Source organism: Styela clava, chromosome 8 (genome assembly GCF_964204865.1).
Source record: "Styela clava chromosome 8, kaStyClav1.hap1.2, whole genome shotgun sequence".
In the NCBI taxonomy this organism is placed as follows: domain Eukaryota; kingdom Metazoa; phylum Chordata; class Ascidiacea; order Stolidobranchia; family Styelidae; genus Styela; species Styela clava.
The window spans coordinates 10,711,232-10,731,409 of NC_135257.1; the positions used below are offsets into that span (position 1 = coordinate 10,711,232).

The 20,178-nt window shown below is 34.8% G+C and overlaps 1 protein-coding gene across 1 annotated transcript; it reads left to right on the top strand.

The window, feature by feature from the left end:
* The first annotated feature begins 8,032 nt into the window (after window positions 1-8,032).
* LOC120345294 (uncharacterized) lies at window positions 8,033-18,364 on the top strand. The gene is made up of 2 exons (XM_039414686.2): window positions 8,033-9,186; window positions 12,000-18,364. The coding sequence occupies exons 1-2, from the start codon at window positions 8,799-8,801 to the stop codon at window positions 16,388-16,390; spliced, it is 4,779 nt and encodes a 1,592-aa protein (XP_039270620.2). The 5' UTR covers window positions 8,033-8,798; the 3' UTR covers window positions 16,391-18,364.
* The last annotated feature ends 1,814 nt before the right edge of the window (window positions 18,365-20,178 follow it).

Sequence of the window (20,178 nt, forward strand, 5' to 3'; positions counted from 1 at the left end):
ATGCACGGCACTCCCTAAAGTCAGTAAAGTGTATATTGTATTTCAAATTTTATCTACAATAAGCTATATATTTTTAAGTACATTCTGGATAGAAGAAGATTCCAAATCTTGGTATGATGTTAAACTTTTTATATTCTTATGTAAACTAATTTTTGTTATCCTACCACGACTTGTCCTACTATTCCTGATGCAGTATGCTGCACTAGTATTGATTATTGATCACTTTGTTTTGTTTGTCTTTCATTTATATAAAGTACAAACGTTATCTGAGGCGGCAACTCACTTACATGCTTTATATGTTCCAAATATCAATTCCAAGTCCAAATATCAATTTAGTTTGTGAAATTCATTGCTGTTATTTAATGGTAATTGCATACATTTAATGATATGGATTAAAACTATACTGGAGATAAATTTCACCTATTACATGCAACATGCGATGTATTACGAAAGCATATCATTGATGAAACATCTATTGTGATTTTTGTTGTTTTTAAGAAAGTATTTTAGTTGCACTGTACCCAAGTTAAGCCTCATTATAGCGGAATCATACGATCAAGTTTGATGCGAATAGTTAAATCCAGCTTCTGACTTGATTTTACCGACGCCTCAAAACCAAACAGTGCTAAGTCCACTTTTCCCCAAAATGACATTTTTCAACTGCTGATTTTTCTGGATTTAGCTCTACATTTTGGTCTATTTACCTTATCTCTAGGACCTAGGTGCTCTAGATCTCAAGATAGCTATGGACATAACCCTGCTTTTTTTAGGGCATTTGAGAACTAAACAGAGCTGTGTCTACTTAGTGGACTTAGCTCTGGATAACTGCATTGTAAGTCGGGGCTAAGTCCGTTTTTTGGACATGGCTCCGTCCAAAAATCTGAAATAAATATAATGCAAAGCGCTAAGTCCATACCAGCTCTCAGTCATAGCTCAGTGTTAGCTGTTTCTTATGTTTACAGTAGAGGGAATGAGTGAGTTGTAATTCATTGCCATAACCACTTTCAAACGGCTGTTTTTAAATAATTATTATTTACAGAATTATGGAAATTTCAAGTAGGAAATGTATTTTTCAAGCAAGGCCAGTGTGAACCAGCCAGAGGACTTTGTTCAGTTAAGATATCGTATCTGATAAGAAATCTAGCCAGAATATGATTATTGTCTCGGTCCAAACCTATAGAAAATCATTTCCCTTGACAGTGTCAAGTTGACGCCTTACCTGAATTTGTAAATAGCATTCAACCATAATTTTTGTCGAGCTCTTTTCATAATGTTTTTCAGAATGAGACATAGCCTAGCTCTTAGTTATCAGCTATATTATAATACAGAATAATTATGACTCTTGAACAAAATAATGTCGGTACTAGAAGTTGGACTGCATGTGAGAAAAACCCAGAGCTAGGCTGTGAAGTGTTTGTGTATGCAACGTATTTTGATGAAGCAAGTCCTGGTTACAGCAAAACATTGCAGCACAAAGAAAACTCCATTCTAAGAGGTGAAATATTGAGCATTTACAGCAACACTTACAGAGTGAGATTCTTCCTAGACAACACAATCACTTCAATTAATAGGGACTTTGTCAAATATTCTCTGTCAGAAAAAGAGCTAGATTGCGTTATCGAAGCAGAAAATTCAGAGCAGATTGAGGAAAGGTATATTCTTTCAGAGTCCGATATATTAGTGGATGATGACAATGATCCAGAATATATCCCAGAGAAAAATAAACACCACTGGGGAATATACTTCTCTGACAGTGATTCAGACACAGATCAGCAAATCGTGGATTTGACATCAATTTCAACTCCACAAACAGCATGTGTTATGCAGCCCAGTAGTAATAAGCCTGGATTGCATAATGAGGAGGAAGTGTACCTGCTTTATACAGGAAAGAAAATTTTCAGGGCACAATATCATGCTATTGAATCAGCCTGTGCAAGAGAAATGGAAAAAGATGAGGGCTGCTTTTTCATAACAAAAATTCTCAAAGATTGTCAAGTATGGGAAAACTTTGATGAGGACTATCATTCCCCTGGATCGTCACTCCTGTGGAATATGAATCAAATTGTGAAACTGTCTACTACCATGTTAATAGATTGTCCAACAGAGGGTAAAAGTCCGGATGTGCTGGAGGCTAGGAAAAGGAAAAGAAAGCCTGAAACTTGGAAGAAAAACAAAAGACGAACGGATTTAAACCGTGGAAAAAGAGGATTTGGCTCTGATAATGATTCTTCCAAAAAAATTGGTAAAATCAAACCGTCTTGCTCATGTAAAAAAAAATGTACGGCTAAAATATCAGAGGAAGTTCGCATGATGATCAATATTCAATTCTGGAATCTAGGCGACATGGACAAGCAACGAATGTTTATAACAAAATACGTCAAGGAAATACAAAAAATGAGAAGTAGACTAAGAAAAGATAATAAGACTGATCAAAAACGTAATCGAGAAGTCAACAGAGGGTACACTTTTTCAAATCCAGAAAGCAATGAGTTGGTGCAAGTGTGTCAGAAGTTTTTTTTAGATACCCTAAATATAAGCAAGAAAAGGGTGGAGACATCACTGAGAAAATTAACATCTGCTGGTTCACTGGAGAAAGATGTGAGAGGAAGAGATGGTGACCACAACAAGGTCACCAGAGAAAGAGAGGAGCCAATTATTATTATAAAATTGTTTCCAGTCGTTGAATCACATTATGTGAGAAAAGACAGTCAATGGGAATATCTTCCTGAGTATCTGACTGTTCAGGAAATGTATAGAATGTATAAGATTTGGTGCGAAGAAAATAGCTCTCCAGTTGAATCATATGATTTTTATTTACGCACATTCAATGAAAAATTCAATCTTAAGTTTCATCGACCTAAAAAGGATGTGTGTGATCAATGCACCAGCTTTCAAAGTATGCCAAAATCTCTATTGACTGAAGAAGATCTCGCAAATCAAAATAAGCATATTCAAGAAAAGGACATGGTGCGTTCAATGAAGAGGGAAATGAAAGAAAAATCCACAACAGATGCTTCACTTCATGTGGCAGCTTTTGACATTCAGAAAACTCTTTTTTGTCCACATGGACAAGTGTCCTCCTTTTACTACACACAGAGGCTAAAAAATTTCAACTTTACAGTTACTGACATTCAGTCCATGCAAACCAGTTGCTATCTTTGGAATGAGGTGGAAGGGCGAAAAGGCTCTTGTGAAATAGCGACTGCAGTGTTCCGATACCTGTCCTCTCTCACCACAACAGTGAAGACTGTGCAACTGTTCTGTGACCGCTGCAGTGGGCAAAATAATAACAGAGCTATGATTGTGATGTTACTCTATGCTATGGAGGAGCTGCATTTTGATGAAATAGCACTCAATTTTCTAATTACAGGTCATTCTCAAAATGAGAATGACACAGCACATTCGGTGATTGAAAGAGCTGTACGAAAAGTGAACATTTGAACAAAAGTGAACGACCGACCAATGGGAAACTGCCATTTCAATGGCGTTTAAAAAAACAAAACCCGAAATAACTCTTGCTGAAGCATGGAGATTTCATTAATTTCAAATCAGCATCTGACTTCCCTGAATACGCTGGAATTTGGAAGAACAATATTACAATTCAAACTGGCTCCCAGACAGGTGAAAGGCTCTATTGGTCCAAAATTTTACAGGCAAAATTGAAAAAAACTGAACCTAGTATATTGCAATTTAAGTACAGTTACTTGGATGAGGAGCTCCAGAGAGTTGACCTTAACTCTTTGGTTCGAAAGTCAGCAAGATCAGCAACACAAAAAATACAGAATATAGAAAAGCTACCCCAGCTTTACCAGGGAAGGCTGCCAGTCAGCAGTGAGAAATACAAGAGTTTGACAACATTATGTAATAAGAATTTAATCCCTCCAAACCACAAGGCATTCTACGAAATGCTTCCAGTAGTTGATGAAAGTTAGATCTCATGAACAGAAAGACTATCTTAAAAAAAACATTCATTGGAACTTTTGTAAAATTAAGCCTATTTAAACTGTTTTCATGCTGGGCATTTTTTTCTGTTTTCTTTAACCATCCCTGATTGATGATTTACAACAATTTCTTTCCTATATTTGTTTAGTAATTTAGTTGGTGATGGTTCTGAGAAGATAAACAAATGCAGTAATCAGTAGCAACAGCAGTCTGATAAAAATTGGAGGCTAGATAACCATTGTCATCAAGATTCAGAAGCAGGAATATTTTTCATTGTAAAAATAAGCTCACAAAAAATGTCAAAAACATTGTAAAAGGGAATTATTGACGTTCATCAATGATAAGTTGCCTCTACAATAACATAATAAAGGGGCCCTAAGTCCAATAAAATTGTTTCTAGTCAAGAAAACTGAGAGCCAAAAAGGGTTAAGTCCAAAAAACTCCCAAAAAAAAAAAATTGGGGGGGAGCACAAATTTTTTTATACCACTAAAATATGGTCTTCATTGTAACTTTGGTGGGCCATAAAAACTAGACATCCTTGATGTAAGGTATTAGAGAAATATAAAAAAGAAACAAAAAAAAAAACGTTTTTTGCGTTTTTCTCAAAACTAGAAAGGGTTAAGTCCAAAAAACTCCCAAAAAAAAAAAATTGGGGGGGAGCACAAATTTTTTTATACCACTAAAATATGGTCTTCATTGTAACTTTGGTGGGCCATAAAAACTAGACATCCTTGATGTAAGGTATTAGAGAAATATAAAAAAGAAACAAAAAAAAAAACGTTTTTTGCGTTTTTCTCAAAACTAGAAAAATGGACTTAGCCCAATTTGGATTTCATGCGTCGTTACATTTCATAAATCTATAAAATAAACAGAAAATATAGTCTTCAATACTCAAATAATAGCAGAGAAATCTAAATTTTAAATTGTATGATTCAAATATTGATTGTCTTATGGAAAAGAATTTGCTCTAATAACCCAGTTAATATGAATAAAGTTGTATATCTGTTTTGTACCAGTTGATGAAGCCACACAGTTTTATCATGTGCTAGTGTAGGTGACATACTTATTAATTTATTTTTAATCATACAAGACAGAGAACAGTGATTTTTAACCAGAGTTCTGCAAAGTTTCCATTCGTGTCTGAGTGTCTATATTATTATATGTATGTTGTTAAAGTATATTTAAATACCTGGGTATAATTGTTCCTTGATAGACCCCCAGGTGTTCTGCGTCAAATTGTTTCACATTCTATGATAACAAATATGCATATATATCAATTGCATAGGGGTTCTGCTGTTTTGGAATGTTTCATAGGGGTTCCACCCCATCAAAAGGATTGAAAACCACTGACATAGCATGTTGACATTTTGTATTGTCAGGTTCAATTTTTATAACATTTATTGATAATTTGACTGAAAAAGGGCCTTCCGGCCTTCCGGAAGGCCCTATTTCAGGTCATTTTTACAATAAATTTTCACAGTACTATATAGCAGAAAAACTTCTTAGTGTTTCAGCTTCGAATAGTTCATTAAAGGGTATTTACAGACACTTAACAGCTACTGCAAATATATAGTTTTTATTAGTCTGCTCGACTATTGAAAATAAGAACTTTTTGTCACCTATGAAAATTTTTATATATTTTTCAAAAATCGCAATTATGGGCAACCCAGGTATTAATCGAGGCACTTTTTTTTACTGTTTTCCAAGTTTCTATAGATTTACAACAATTGCAGTGTGATTGGAATGAACTGCTACCACTCGATTATGTCGTGAATTTTGTATAAACATGTGGACAAAAGGTTTTTTTTACACTATTCAACTATGTTGACCAAATTGAAGAGTACAGAGCTTTAAATGGAAGCAATAAAAGTTGTAGTTGCAAGCCTGGCGATTACCAGATGACATAGTCATTATTTTGTCTTTATATCTCCAATTATAAGCAAGTTACCTAGTTTATTGATCAGAATATTAGATTAATTTTTGTTGTTCCAGTGTCAAAAAATATTTTCTTCGTAATTGCAGGTACTTTTTTTTGCACGAGGCATGATTTCACGTTGGTTACTTGATTTATTGAGAAACAAAATGCAATACAGAATGTTTAATGATATATAAAAGTTGGACATTACTATAGAAAATGTTAGGGCCTTCCGGAAGGCCCTACAAAAATAATCAGTTATATATGTCGATGTGGACCCTTAATATTGAGAGGAAAGCCTTTTTTTTCGAAGGGAAGCCAAAATTAAACACACATTATCATTTTATGTTATTGATTAACATAATAAATATATTTAGGTTAAGTTTAAGCTATACAGAAGAATATTTCAAATTTAAAAATTGATTGCTACTATATACAGTATCATTATAATTTGTGCTTGGATGTAGTTTCTGGGTTGATACTTTTCAAGTTTTTAGAGAAAGCTAGAGTGAAATTTTATGATATTACATTGTGAATTGTGATATAATATTACAGTGAGTGAAATAGACTATAAAGATTTAAGACCTGGAGTTTCAGATGAAGAGAACATAGAAAGAACTTAAGAAAGATTCGAATTAGGAAATTACTTTGAGCACAATGCAGAGAGTAGCTTTGGTTTGAATGAATGAAGAACAACCAAACAGCAGTTTAGGTAGCAACCAAAAAAGACTGAGAGTTAGTATTCTGAAGTTGAGAAAGAAAAGGACGTCAGTGAATGTGCTGAGTGCTTTCTTAGCATGCAGCATAGACAGTGAACTAACAGAGATGAATGTATTTTCATTCTCAGACGAAGAAAGTGACAGAGTCTGATTAATAAGACATAGAGTCTGATTAAGACATGGATACAATCCCCTTACAGCGGAGAATGATAGGCAATGTGGAGACAGAGCCTTAGGATGAATTATTAATGGTATAGTAAGTTGCCCATCCAAACTTCCAAATTTTTTTGCAGATAGATTTGATAAAAGGATAATTTTAACTAGCTAGAAACAAAATGAGAATGGCACTCTGGAAATATCCCTACACTGCAAGTAGCAGAAACTTATTTGAAATTTGTCACTGTCATCATTATGATGTGGGTACTGGATCCTTTGGTTTCTAAGATGTGTAACTAATGCGCTCTTGTGACCACTGTCAATTTAGAGCAACATGGGATTTCTACTAATAAATGCTCATCTTTGGATGTTATATTTCATTAATAAAGACAACATATCAACCAAATCTTGCATGATATTCTTTACATGACGAGCAAACATTTCAAATTCAAAAGTTGTATTGTCCAAGTAGGCGCCGACTTTCAATGAGTGATCGTCTTTCATTTACTGAAAATTAATGCCCAGCTGTCATTTGGGGAACACCTTCCCTCCGATCAAAAACGAAAAATGTAACTTTCTTTTCAGATAACATGGCTTAAAATAACATTACTTATTTATTTGATAGTGGTACATTCTCTAATTACTGAAAATAGGAGGTTTTTAGGTTTCCAGATACCGGGTCTTAGGGCCTTCCGGAAGGCCCTTTCAAGAAAAATTTTGAAAGGGTCTCCCATCCATCATGTTGTTTGTGTTAGTATTAATTTTCAAATTTTTTTTTTGGTATTAGGTATTTGTGTTCTGGGTTTTTAGAGAAAAAAATGTACCTAACTGAATATAGTTAAACAATAATCCCTCTTATAAAACTGATCGTTTAAAATTTTTGATGAAAAATTTTTAATTTACAAAAAAAATTGTATTTGCGCTTTTTTCTGTTAGCAAATTTAGTTTTTCAGTGCAACAACATGATACAAGAAATTCATAAACATGAAAAAATTAGATCACAAAGATTTTTTTATTTGAGAAATGAGGATTTTAAAAATTTGATTTTTTTCAAATTTTTCAAAAAATTGAAATTTTTATTAAAAGTAAATAGGTCAGTGATAAAAAACTAAAATGTTTTATAGAAATTGTAACCCATGATTGTGTTCATGAGTAACTGGCAATCAATTAATACCAAAAGCTGAAGAAAATTCAAAATCAAACTACACGAAATCAGGTTTCAAAACTATTTGATTAAAAAGGGCCTTCCGGAAGGCCAAAAGACCTTCCGGAAGGCCTTTTGTCGAATTATCATTATTGTATAGCATTGTAAAATTGATAGGTAGAACAGCATATACGCAAGCGAAGTTGTATTGTGAATTGTCCACATTACGTTTGATCATAATATGAGACAAAACTCGGGATATTCAAATTTCATGGTAATCAAAACAATGATATTAATCAAGCAGATGTTTAACATGGCAATTCATTTTCCAATACTGTTGGAAATGGAACGTGATTGTATTGTATTCAACCACCAATACTGTTGGAAATGGAACGTGATTGTATTGTATTCAACCACCAATACTGTTGGAAATGGAACAGGATTGTATTGTATTCAACCACCAATAAAATTTTTCGAATATAAGGCATATTGAAGCACCAAACATGTTGCCTTAATCGAAGGCACTAAGTAGATTGTTATCTCATGATTTCTGTTAATAATAAGCTAACCATGAACCATGCTCTAATTATATATCAAATAACTGATGTTATAACATATGATTATTTATAATATTATCCCCTTGTGCTTTTATCTCATCAAGCATGCGACTTACCTTATTCTATAACATTGTAATTCTTGTTTTATCACAATGCTTAAACGAGACAGTAGTCAATATAATTTACTTTTTCTGGTTATTGTTTTTCAAAATTGTCATACGAAGTGCTTACCATAAATATGAGCCAATTTTCTACTCACATACTAATTATACGATTCTATCCTCCACAGAATATAGTAATGATTAGCTTTAACTGATAAACGAATGATAAAATTATATGCTATGAGTGTGTGAAGCATCAACCCATGTCTTCTATGAAAGAAAAGCCTATGAAGCGGAAATTATTTGGTTCTTCAGAACATGATGACAAAAATGACTCTCACACAGTTTCCGCAGATAAAAAACGACGGCGGAAAAATACTGTTGAGGCGCCAAAACATTACCCGCTGTCAGAAAGACAGCAACTCGCCTTACTCATGCAAATGACATCTGCAGAAAATAGTCCAGAACCTGCCAGTCCTCCCCTTACCAGCATACGTAAAACACCTGGGAGTACCGGTCGTAAAGACAGAGTGCATCGAAGGAATGAGCGCGGTGAAACTCTATTACATCTCAGTACAATTAAGGGGGATTTAGATGCCATGAAGGAGTTAATCAGACAAGGAGCAGATGTCAATGTGCAAGATTTTGCAGGTATGATAATTCTTATGTGTAGACATGTAAATTGTGCGTTTAAAACGAAATTCAATAAAAAACCTTTTAAGTACAGCTTGGCATTTAGTAATTTTTTATTGAAAGAAGTGGAGAAGCAAATACTTAATAGAATCAATTCAATAATTTCAATGTATTTAATAGAAAATTTATTTTCTTGATGTGTTATGCATACATGTTTTGTCTGTATATTTTTGCTAAGAACTCATACAGGATGGGGATGGCCAAAACCAAATAATTTTCCATTCAGAATGCAGTCTAGAAATTATTAATTCAGTCCCATAGGGTGATTGTTACCAGATAACCACTGAGCTGTTTGCTTCTTGGATGGCCATTTTGCTTAGAATCTTATTATTGAATCACTGTTCCTGTTTAAATTACTCATTTGACAATAATTTGTAAATAATACAATCAATTTTATCAAGCTTTCACTTTTGAAATGGGAAACAGAATAACTTGTACATTTGTTTCATTTCGCAAATAACATTTAAAAACGTGTGTTTCATCAGTATAGGTTTGATTTATTATAATAATAATAATGCTAAACTCTATTTACTAAACTCTTGCAATCTATTTTTTTTTCCATTAGCTCATTAGGCAAATTACTCTTGGTTATAAATTGTTTATTTATTTTGTCAAATTGTCCATTCAATTTATTCAAATTATTCAAATCAAGTTCGGTAGATTATTACCAGAAATTACTATGGTCGTTAGAATGCATTCATTGTATCAGTATGTAGAGTGTATGGAAATTTTGAAATTTAATTATCAATAGTTGAATATACTTAACCGACTAGTCATGCTCAAACTGATCAAGTCATGCATAATATATTGCTATTTATCAACATCACTCCCCATGCTACAAAGCTTCCATTCTTTTAAATAGTACATACGGTATGTATTATCAATTATGGATTCTCCATGTTAGTTACACATACATTCTTGTTTCAAAAATGTGGACAAGTAAATTCCTATATTGTAGTTAGCACTTGCTAATAGTATTAATAACAAATGTGGAATAATGTGAAAAATGTTCTGAATTTCCATGGTAATTTCAATAACTTTACCTTCTGAATAACTTTCAATAACTCAAGTTCACCAACTGCAGTACAGTTTTTATAATAACATATATAAAATAAGATAAAACAAGGTGATAGATTTTTGAAATTTGTCGTCTAAAACAGGGCTATTCAACTATTTCTACCAAAGATTCGTTAACAAAACTTTAAAATTTCTGGGCTCCGGCCTTTCCAGAGATTATATTTCGACATCCTCAATAAATGTGCACTTCCTTGGCAATTGGCATTATAGTTTTTTTCATATATAGTCAGGTGCAAATATGAACAATTTATAAAATAACCTTTAATAAAACTATGAAGGTAATTTAATAAAAGCAAACCTTCACATATCCAAAGTGGAGCCAATGATCCAAAATAAAGAATTAGGTGAGGTTCGAACCGAATACTTGGAAGGTCCGGACCGCGGTCCGCAGGTTGAGTAGCCGTGGTCCAGAATTTTTACTTTTGCATTCTTATTTAATGTAGCCAAACAAACAGCGACTACAAGCATTTATGATCAAAACGTTCATAACAAGAAAAAAAATTTGCTTCATTATTATTAGGGGTGTCAAACATTCCAATAATGGTATCGAATGTATTTCAAGTCATACTTTCAAAAAATGAATCTTGATTCTTATTTACTGTTCTATACTTAAAGTATTTACAATCAATACTAGTTCCATCATTCATGAGCTAACCTGTTCAATTGTTGCAAAGCTATCTATCCCCTGTCAAGAGGCTCATTGATAGTTGTAACAAACTAGTTTATTGATGTCCGTTATTGATTTATATGCAAACCAGTGAAACTCCTACATAACAATGTGTGGTGTGTTATGAATAAATGCAAATTATAGTGTAGTGATACATGCGTGACTGTTATGGTTCTTATGAGATTTCAATAGTTATAAATATCAAGTTTATATATTGCTTGGGAATTATGTACTGTTAATCGAAAATAACTTTGTAAATTTGGATATTTACTAGAAATAGTCGACAATATATGAATATGTAAATAAATTGATGTCAAAAGAAAACTTGTAAATTGTAAATAAATTCATTTGTTTAGATGTTTATTATTATCTGTCAGTGTCACCATCATAATTATTATTTTCTAACCATCATTGGATTTAATTCAAAATTCCAAGTATGCAATATCTCTGATAGTTTCGTTACATATATATTTCCATTTATATATTTTTGAAATTAAAATTTGTCTTTGTTATTGAATGTGATTTAATATTATGTGTTAGCTTACCTAGAAGTAGTAGAAGATTTTTATAATATAAAAGTACTCCTCTCCAATATTATTTCCAATACCCAATCATTATTGGTTATTATAGTAAGCTTATTATGCTTACAATTTACAAAAGCAAAATTCAATAATCTCTTTTAAAGAAAATTTGTGTAGATGCATCTCATTTATCTTTTCTATTCGTTAAAAAGAGTACTAATCTCATTGATTAGTTGTCAAATATGTCAATATCATGAGAATTGTGACAAAATCAGTAGGAACAGATCAATATTTTTTATTGGGCATTAATATAAATGAACATCACCCGGATTATGTACTTACCTCCATTATACAGACCTTCATTTTCTGTCAGTGAGGCATTTGTCAAAATTATGGCACAATTTGTAATTACCGTAGATTCATCCACAGTCTTTATACATTCGGTCCACATGTTTTCTGTTCTTCCAAGATAGCAGTCACTATAATGAAATTGTACTGTTTTTCAGGTTGGACTCCTTTGCATGAAGCTTGCAACCATGGTCATCAAGAAATCACCCGATATCTTCTTGAAGTTGGAGCGAATGTTAACTCTAGAGGTTTGGACAATGACACACCATTGCATGATGCAGTGACGAATGCTCACAAAGATCTTGTTGAACTATTACTCCGGCATGGTGCCAATCCTCTTCTTAAAAATAGAAAGGGAGAGAGGCCTCTTGACATTGCTGAAGACCAGATCATCCGAGAACTCATGCAGAAAGAGGTTATTCTGAGTGACGAAAGTGATTCAGATGCTGAATGTCCATCACCTGTTCGAAGTGAAGATTCCATGGAAGCACGAAAAAATGCAACGAACATGCGCAAAACTAGTACATCATCGTCTAGTCGAGAATTGTTTAAAAACGACAGCGGGAAAAAGAAAAGCCCAGTTTTGAAAAATGATTCTGCCAGAAGCAAATCATCTTTTTCATCACTGACTTCAGATTCATCCTCCGACAGTTCTGATAGTTCAGATGATAATATGCCACTGGTTTATAAAAAGCTTAACCACCATACAGGCAATCAACAACGACCAAATGGACAGAATCTTGGCAAGACGCCAACATTGACAGCAACTCCACAAAAATCAAAAAAATTGAAGCTAATGCACAAGCACAAAGAAGGTAATCGCAAACACACAAAAACAAAAGTTGAGACGTTGAAAATGCCACTGTCAGATTTGGTATCATCCAGCGAGGGAGCTTCATCTGACTCTGATTACAAATCACAAAGAAGGGAAAGTAAACTCATTACGTCATCTAAGCAAAATGATTTCAAGACAAACTCACTCATTAAGTCTGCAAAGAAGGACCACGCTAAAACAAATTCACTGTATTCAAACGAAAAAGCTCATTTTTCTGAACGAAAAAATTCTGATCCATCACAGCAAGTTCACAAGAAAAAGTCTACACAAATTGATCAGTCAAAAAGAGTGAGATCATACAGTAGTGAACAAACTACAACAGTACACACATCTGATATGAAGCAAAAGCCACGTAAATTATCTGACGATCGTCAAAAGATCACTTCTGCTAATTTGACGCCAAAAGTGAATGGCTTTCCTGGCCCAGATGTAAAATCAGCTAGCAGTCAAAATCATAAAAAAGAAGCGGATGGAAGTGTTTATGATTTTTCTTTGTCCACTGAAGACTTTACAGACATCGGTGCCATCAGTTTGAAACAGAAGCAAGTAGATTCAGACGAACTTTTCGATATTCTGTGTTTAGGAAAACCAAGCAAAAAAATAGATGTCGATTCTGTTTCTGAGATTGATGTTCCAAACGATCGCAGAGTTACAAGTGATAAGGCCCCAGTTGTAAAAAGCCAAGAAAAACAAAAAAGTTTAATTCAATCTTCAACAGCCTCTAATATCAGTCACGATGAGGAAAAGTCATTGGTTGATAAAAATCACAACCTTATCGTCTCAACCGATTTGGAAAAACAGTCAAAAAACACAAATTCGGTTTTGCCGTCGCACTCATCACAATTATCTCAACCAAATCAAGATTATTTGTTGAGTAAATCTCTTAATAAAGATAAATATGATAAACCTAATGTTGAAACAAAAACAGCAGTTGGACCTGGTATAATATCAGATGGGACTAAAACACTAAAATCTCACATAAAATCTGAAATGAAATCAGAAAAGAAGAATAAAAAACACCATAATACTGTATTAGATTCTCCTAGAAAGCTTTCTCAAACTGGTGTCTCAGGAAATCCAGTCAAAATCGAAGGAGCCACGTATACGAAAAAAGAAATAAAATCAGAGCATTCTTCTGACAATAAATTATATAAGGTAAAAGAGCAAGACTCGACGTCCCAAGTTAAATTGAGTAGTGATAAAGTAAACAGTTTTTCTTCAATAAAAAAGAAGAAAAAGCACAAGCATTCAAAACACTCTCACGAAAGTTCTAGTTCTGCTGATTCCAAACACAGATCCAGAATGGCCTCAAGTGAGCATTCTACTTCAGAGAAAACTACTACAGCAGAGAAAGACAAACTCTCAAATACTCCTACCACCAAAGCTTCTTTGAAGAAAGTAGATTCCGCTAAATCTCTTCTTGGCGGTTCTCTTTCCCGAAAAAATTCTCAGGAAGGGAAAACTGAAGGTGGAACTACCATGCGAAAAAAGAATCGTTCAACCGATAGTACAAGCTCGGAAACAAGCGTAAAAAGCATGAAACACTCAAATTCTGTAACTAAGTCTGTTAAGCATTCAGCAAATACACCTCAAGAAAAGCAGACAACGCCTAGTTCTGTTAAAAGAGATAAGCCCGATGCAAAGAAGCTTGCATTGCTATCTGATGCTAATTCCTTTTTCCTTTCTGAATTGGAGAAATCTTCACGGCAGAGGGAAATGGAAAAGAAATTAAAGTTAAAAAGAAAGAAAAAGCTTCTGCAGCAGCAAAAACTCAAGCTACAAACTAGCTCGGAACTTGCTGCTGCAAGGGATTCGAAAAGTAACACACCGAATACAGCTGGAGAAAAAACTGTTCCATTTTTTGATAAAGCAGTATTAAATCGACCTGAATATCCTGCATCAGATCAGACAAAACTACAAAGCACTAGCTTTCCTAACAATGTTGGTGGCGTGCATCCTCTGCCTTCCAGTGGATTTACTTTTGGAGCTCATCGGGAACATAGCTCATCTATGGATGAGTCACACAGCATTTTTAAGTCACCCCCAAGCACTGGAAGAAGTTACTCTCAACTTGATACCAGATCTCCATACATACCACCTTTAGAAAACTGGAGACAGGGAGAACGACCAGTACAAAATTTTATGGAGAAAAGAAATATGCCTGTGCAACGATCTTTGAGTTTTTCAAGTTCAGTACCAGATGGTGATTTGCCAAATAAAAGCCATCAAATGCTATCCAGTGAACTTCCTGGCTTGAGACCAGAATTGCACCATGAACATCTACAAAAACGCCATTCAATTGCTGAAGATTTTCATCACAGACCTCTCGTTGCTGGTGCACTCCTGAACGCTCCCCAGCCCTGTAGTGATGTTGCGACTTCCCTGCCTGTGACAAATTTTGTAACGACCATGCCCAGTTCCACAATTCCACAAAACCTGCCTTCAACTCCTGTTCATGGGCAACAAAATGTACCATCTTGTTCAAAGCAGGATTTTTCGACTTCATCCAGAAGCACAATAGAATCTGCACATAATGACGGCACCAATACATCTGCTGTTGCACCAAAACCTTCTATACCAGCAGTTACTGCCGAATCTTCTTCAACTGCTCAGTCTGTGACAAATACTAACTCTAATCAAAATGAATCTCAATGTGCTTCCACCGCAATATCTGGAAATGTTCCTCCTGAAACAACAAAAAGTGGACAAGATTCGGAACAAAGTGGTAATGCATCTGAAGGTAAATCTGACCAAGAGAATAAAGAACAGGAACCATCAGAAATACCACTTGAAAAGAAGTTATCACCAGAAGAAGAAGCGATAATCAAAGAGGAGATGGAACGAAAAATTGCTTTAGAGAAATATGTCAAGGAGCGGTTGTCAAAGCTTGATGCTGTTATTGAAGAACCAAAACCTAAGAAACTGCCTGTTTTCATTCCAATGTCAAAACTGAAGGATGCTGTCAAGAAAGATCCTGTGCAGGATCGTCTGAATGTGTATGAAGAATGGGCCGTTATACAAAAACAAATCAATGATCGCAGGAAGAAATATGCTACAGTTATCACACCACAAGCACCACAGAGTTATTGGGAGTACATGACATATACAGGTGGATACTTGCTGAGTGACAGCCGCGAGAGTTGGCTGTCTGTTCCAGTGCTTGCACCCCCACCATCACTCGGAGAAGAAATGAGAGCACTCTTCGTCGAACATGAAAAGGAGAGAGTTAAACTTCGCTTACAACATGCCAGTCAACGGGAAAAGTTGATCGTTGCATGTGAACAAGAGATAATTCGAGTTCATGGTCGGGCGGCAAGAATGATTCAGAATCAAACTTTTACTGTAAGCGCTTGTTCAGTACTTCTTGATCGGGAAGTGTATAATGTCGAACGTAGAAATAAAAAATCATTAGAAGAAAGTGGCACTAACAAAAGCGCATCGGTTCGTGATCGATTTAACACAAGAATGTTCATTTCTTGGCAACAAGATGTCGGTGACAAATACATGAAGATGAAAAACATACTTCTCGCAAGACAAAGGCATGAATCGCAGGCCCTCCACGCTGTTCAACGCACAGAATGGCTCCTGAAATTACAAGAAACAGAACAAGGGCAACAAAAAAGGTTGTCAAATATGAAGCCAGAGGAGGTTAATGAACTACATGTACCTCTCGTAAACATTTCAGATGATTTCGCTCTACTTCCAGCGGGATGAGAAATGAACTTGAAATAACTATATTTACTTCTATTTATTACATTTTTTCAAGGTGATTTAGATTTTATAGTGTCTCTGAAATTATTATTTATGGATTTGTTAGTTGTATAGCACATGGATAATATTAGGGTCTGTGTATTATAAAAACTCTTGAACTTGAAATCCTTGAATTTAAAATGGATGAAATGTTAGTAGAGCTATTGTCCATTAACTTTAACTTCTCTAAAAGATTATCACCAAGGATATATCATAGGTTTACAATTCTTCATCATTTTTTCCCAACACATCCACCATTGATGTGAGACCCTATGTGACCACTGTCACAACGTAAAATACATTTCACAAATTTTCTACTGAAAATACTGAGTACAATACCTTACTTAGCCATTATAGACTACAATTACGTGGTATTTTGTTCTGCTCTCATGTTGTTTAATGGACAGTGAGACTGGAAATTGCACAAATTTGTGTGATAGTGACTTCACACAGGGGTGGTTATATCAAAATAGTAATAGTATTTCCAAACTTCTTTTATATGTGATGTTTACAATGTAATATATTCGGAATAAACATTGGCATACAGTGTCGTTCTACTTAGTAAATACCAATTGTAGATGTGATTGCTAATAAACATTGAAATCATTTGTTCGAATCAAAGTTTGGTTGAAAATAATGGCTGCCTGCATCATTGATAGATTATTATTGAAATAATCAGTTAGTTATCCATTTTTCTGTTTTTGTACAGAAATTTAGTCTTTGAAAGTTTTTTTGTTAATTGTTCTGCTTAGTGTAGTTGAAATATTTTGCATGTATTTGTAACAATCTTTAACCATATCAGATCTAGTTGTAACACAGTTATTAATGTCAAACGCCCTGTTAAATGGCTTTTACTGACAGACTATCAAGATTTAACCTGTGTTTGCAAATTCAATTCACTGTTTATATTATTTATCTTAACAATTGTTATATTGTCGATGTACTAGCTGATTTTGGCTACTTTGTGTACAAATTTTACACCCTGTATTGTATGTTAGTAGTAGTAGTTGTTAGATGAAGAGTAGATATTCTTCTCCAAATTTTAACATTTCTTGGCTGGTATCCACTCACTCGGCCACAGAGGTGAAATACTCGAGTTTCTCCTCATTTTGATGTTATCCAAGTTGAACTAACATTCCAATGCACAACATTCTCTACTGGATATTTGTAAGCAAGTATTCAGTACCAGATTCTTATTGGATTGTTCATCATAACCATTTGGAAATGGTTTCACATTACAAAAGAATTCGAAATTGTGTAGAAACTGTTTATGAAATAGATTATCCTGGCCTGCTCTTTAGGACGAAAAAAAAGTAGTAAACTGAAACCAATCAACCCCCTTCAAATGTTTTACATTGTCGTCAGAAGAGGATTTAAATATTGATAATGAGATAATCACAAGGTGGGTAGAGATCAAGATTCTGAACCCTTCCTAGATTCTCCCTGTTGCAGGGGTATTGGCATTATATTAAAGATTCAAAAGATCTTGATAGTTTTTTAACCCTGCCAGTATGATATTTACTCGATTGAAAATTTCAATGTGCCTTTCATATATTATTCAGTTGTCGGGTCATCTGCACCCATACTTGTAAAAAAAAAATTAATTTTTTTATCTTATGAAGTTCCATCGGTTTCTGTTATTAGCTTTTTCTTTATGTGGATTTGTTCTATTAGTTTTTGTTTTCTTCTGATTTTGTGATTGTATCTATTGATTGCGAGGCGCCGTTTTAATCATCCTTTTTAATTCTTTCATTTCAAAATTTTCTCTTTATTTTTCGTTACAAACTACTTTCAAAAGCGACACATCGTAATTTTCCGTCGCTCTTTTTGTTGCACTGTATCCGTTTCAACCTCAAATTCGACTGGTTTATATCTGTCTGATTATATGGGATAGCGCACAAAGCGATGTGAAAACTAATAAAAACTTAGCTGATCATATTATGTTGTGTTGTAATTTCACGAGGTCTTTTAGGTGTTAAATGAAAGGACAGATAGTTGAAGAAACCAGCGAAGTGCTTCGCAGTAAATTACTGTAAATTCAACCGAGTTAGCCAATTGATGGATAGGAATGGGATTTTATATTTATTCTGCGTCGTCCGGTACAGGCCTTTGGGATTAGATTACCAGTTATCTGTTTCATATGCATGTACTTGATGTTTGGCGTAGCCGTACTTGACGTGAACCACCTTACAACGGCGAGAAGTCAAACAAAGGGTGCAAACCTACCTATGAAGAGTGCTCGGAGGTGCTATAGCGAGAGTGTTCCTTGCGACATCCGCCGGGCCTGAGATGTGATAGATTTCCTAGAAGCCTGAAACTTGTTTTGGACCAATTATTATATCTATCTTTTTCACTTCGAAAAAGCAGAGTAGTCCGGGCTTGGCAGCAATACAATGTGCAGGAACATTTCGTGAATTTTGTAGTCGAAAAGCATCCAGATGACGGGTGTGCAGGAGAATAATAAATTGAGGTCTTGAGCTCTCAACTTTAAAATTGGGGCGTATTATAAAACTCTTTCGCTCTAATAAAAAATAAATAACCGATCTCTCGAGTTAGCATATTTTGACTCAGCGGTTCTCAAACTCTCTGGACCCGCGGCCCTTCCAAAACTACTCGAACACTTGTGGCGCCAGTTTTGATTTGAGCACGCTTCCAACTGCTATTTAATTAACATGTTTACTAATAAAAAAAATGTATTACAGTCAGTTTAGGGAAAGGTGGGACACGGTGGAAAATCAACTATCACACTGATACTATATCCGCAATCCTGTCAGCAGTTCGATGTTTCAATCCGCCCTTCGGTGAGGTACAACGTCCCCGCGAAGGGACAACGGACGGGTAGAGCGGCGCAAGCTATGGGGTGAAATTGGTTTTGGGAGGTTGAAAGTAAAATTTCACCGTTCCAGTTTTTTCTTTTTTCTAGTTTAGCCTTTCCAACGAGACAAACCATCGTCTGATATTCTTTAGCGTCAGTCCACTGTAAAATATTCCTAACGTTAGCGAGTGGATGTGCCTTCCGAATTTCGCCGTGGGATGGTCTGAAAATATTTGTTTCCCATGGGGAACAATGGACCGGGGTTCAGTGGGACATGCTCTACAGGGCACAATTCGACAGTGTTTGATACAATAAGTGCTTAGAGATGCGTTATATTTTGTGTAATATTATGGTTTCTTTCGACCCATGGCCCAATATGGAATATATTCCAGAATCAATAATATTTCTAGATTTAGATTCGAAGAAGGAAATAATCAAATTTTTTTGCAAAATGTTTTAGATTTCAGTTGAACATTGATTTTAAAAATATTAAATCTTCAAATTCAAAGTCTCCCCGTTCTTCAGACGATTATGCTGAATAATTGCTTATTTTTAGGGGCATACTTCGTTGAATTTTGACAGACTGACCCATTGAGCCCCAGGGTCTGTCCGAATGTGCCCCACAAGTGGGGTACAGTGGGACACTTGACAGACGTTTTTCAAAGCATTTTGGTAGTACGATGTGTGTCGCAAGAGAATTTCTTTGTCGCTGAATAAAAACTACATTTACCCCTCTATGCATTAGTCCTGCAAACTTAAGAGAATATGCAGAATTAACGGCTCAAACTATCCAAAAGAAAAAAAGTGTCCCAACCTTCCCCTATATTATTGATGTATTAACCGCGAATCTAGTGAAGGACTTTGTTTGTGCCTCCGGATAGCCGCTCCCCTATACGTAGAACAACAACTCAAATGGGGATGGATACGTGTCAAAGTT

Coding starts and splice junctions, on each gene's coding strand:
- LOC120345294 (XM_039414686.2), top strand. CDS start 8,799: ATGTCTTCTATGAAAGAAAAGCCTATGAAGCGGAAATTATTTGGTTCT. Junction 9,187..11,999: donor CAATGTGCAAGATTTTGCAG/GTATGATAATTC, acceptor ACTGTTTTTCAG/GTTGGACTCCTTTGCATGAA.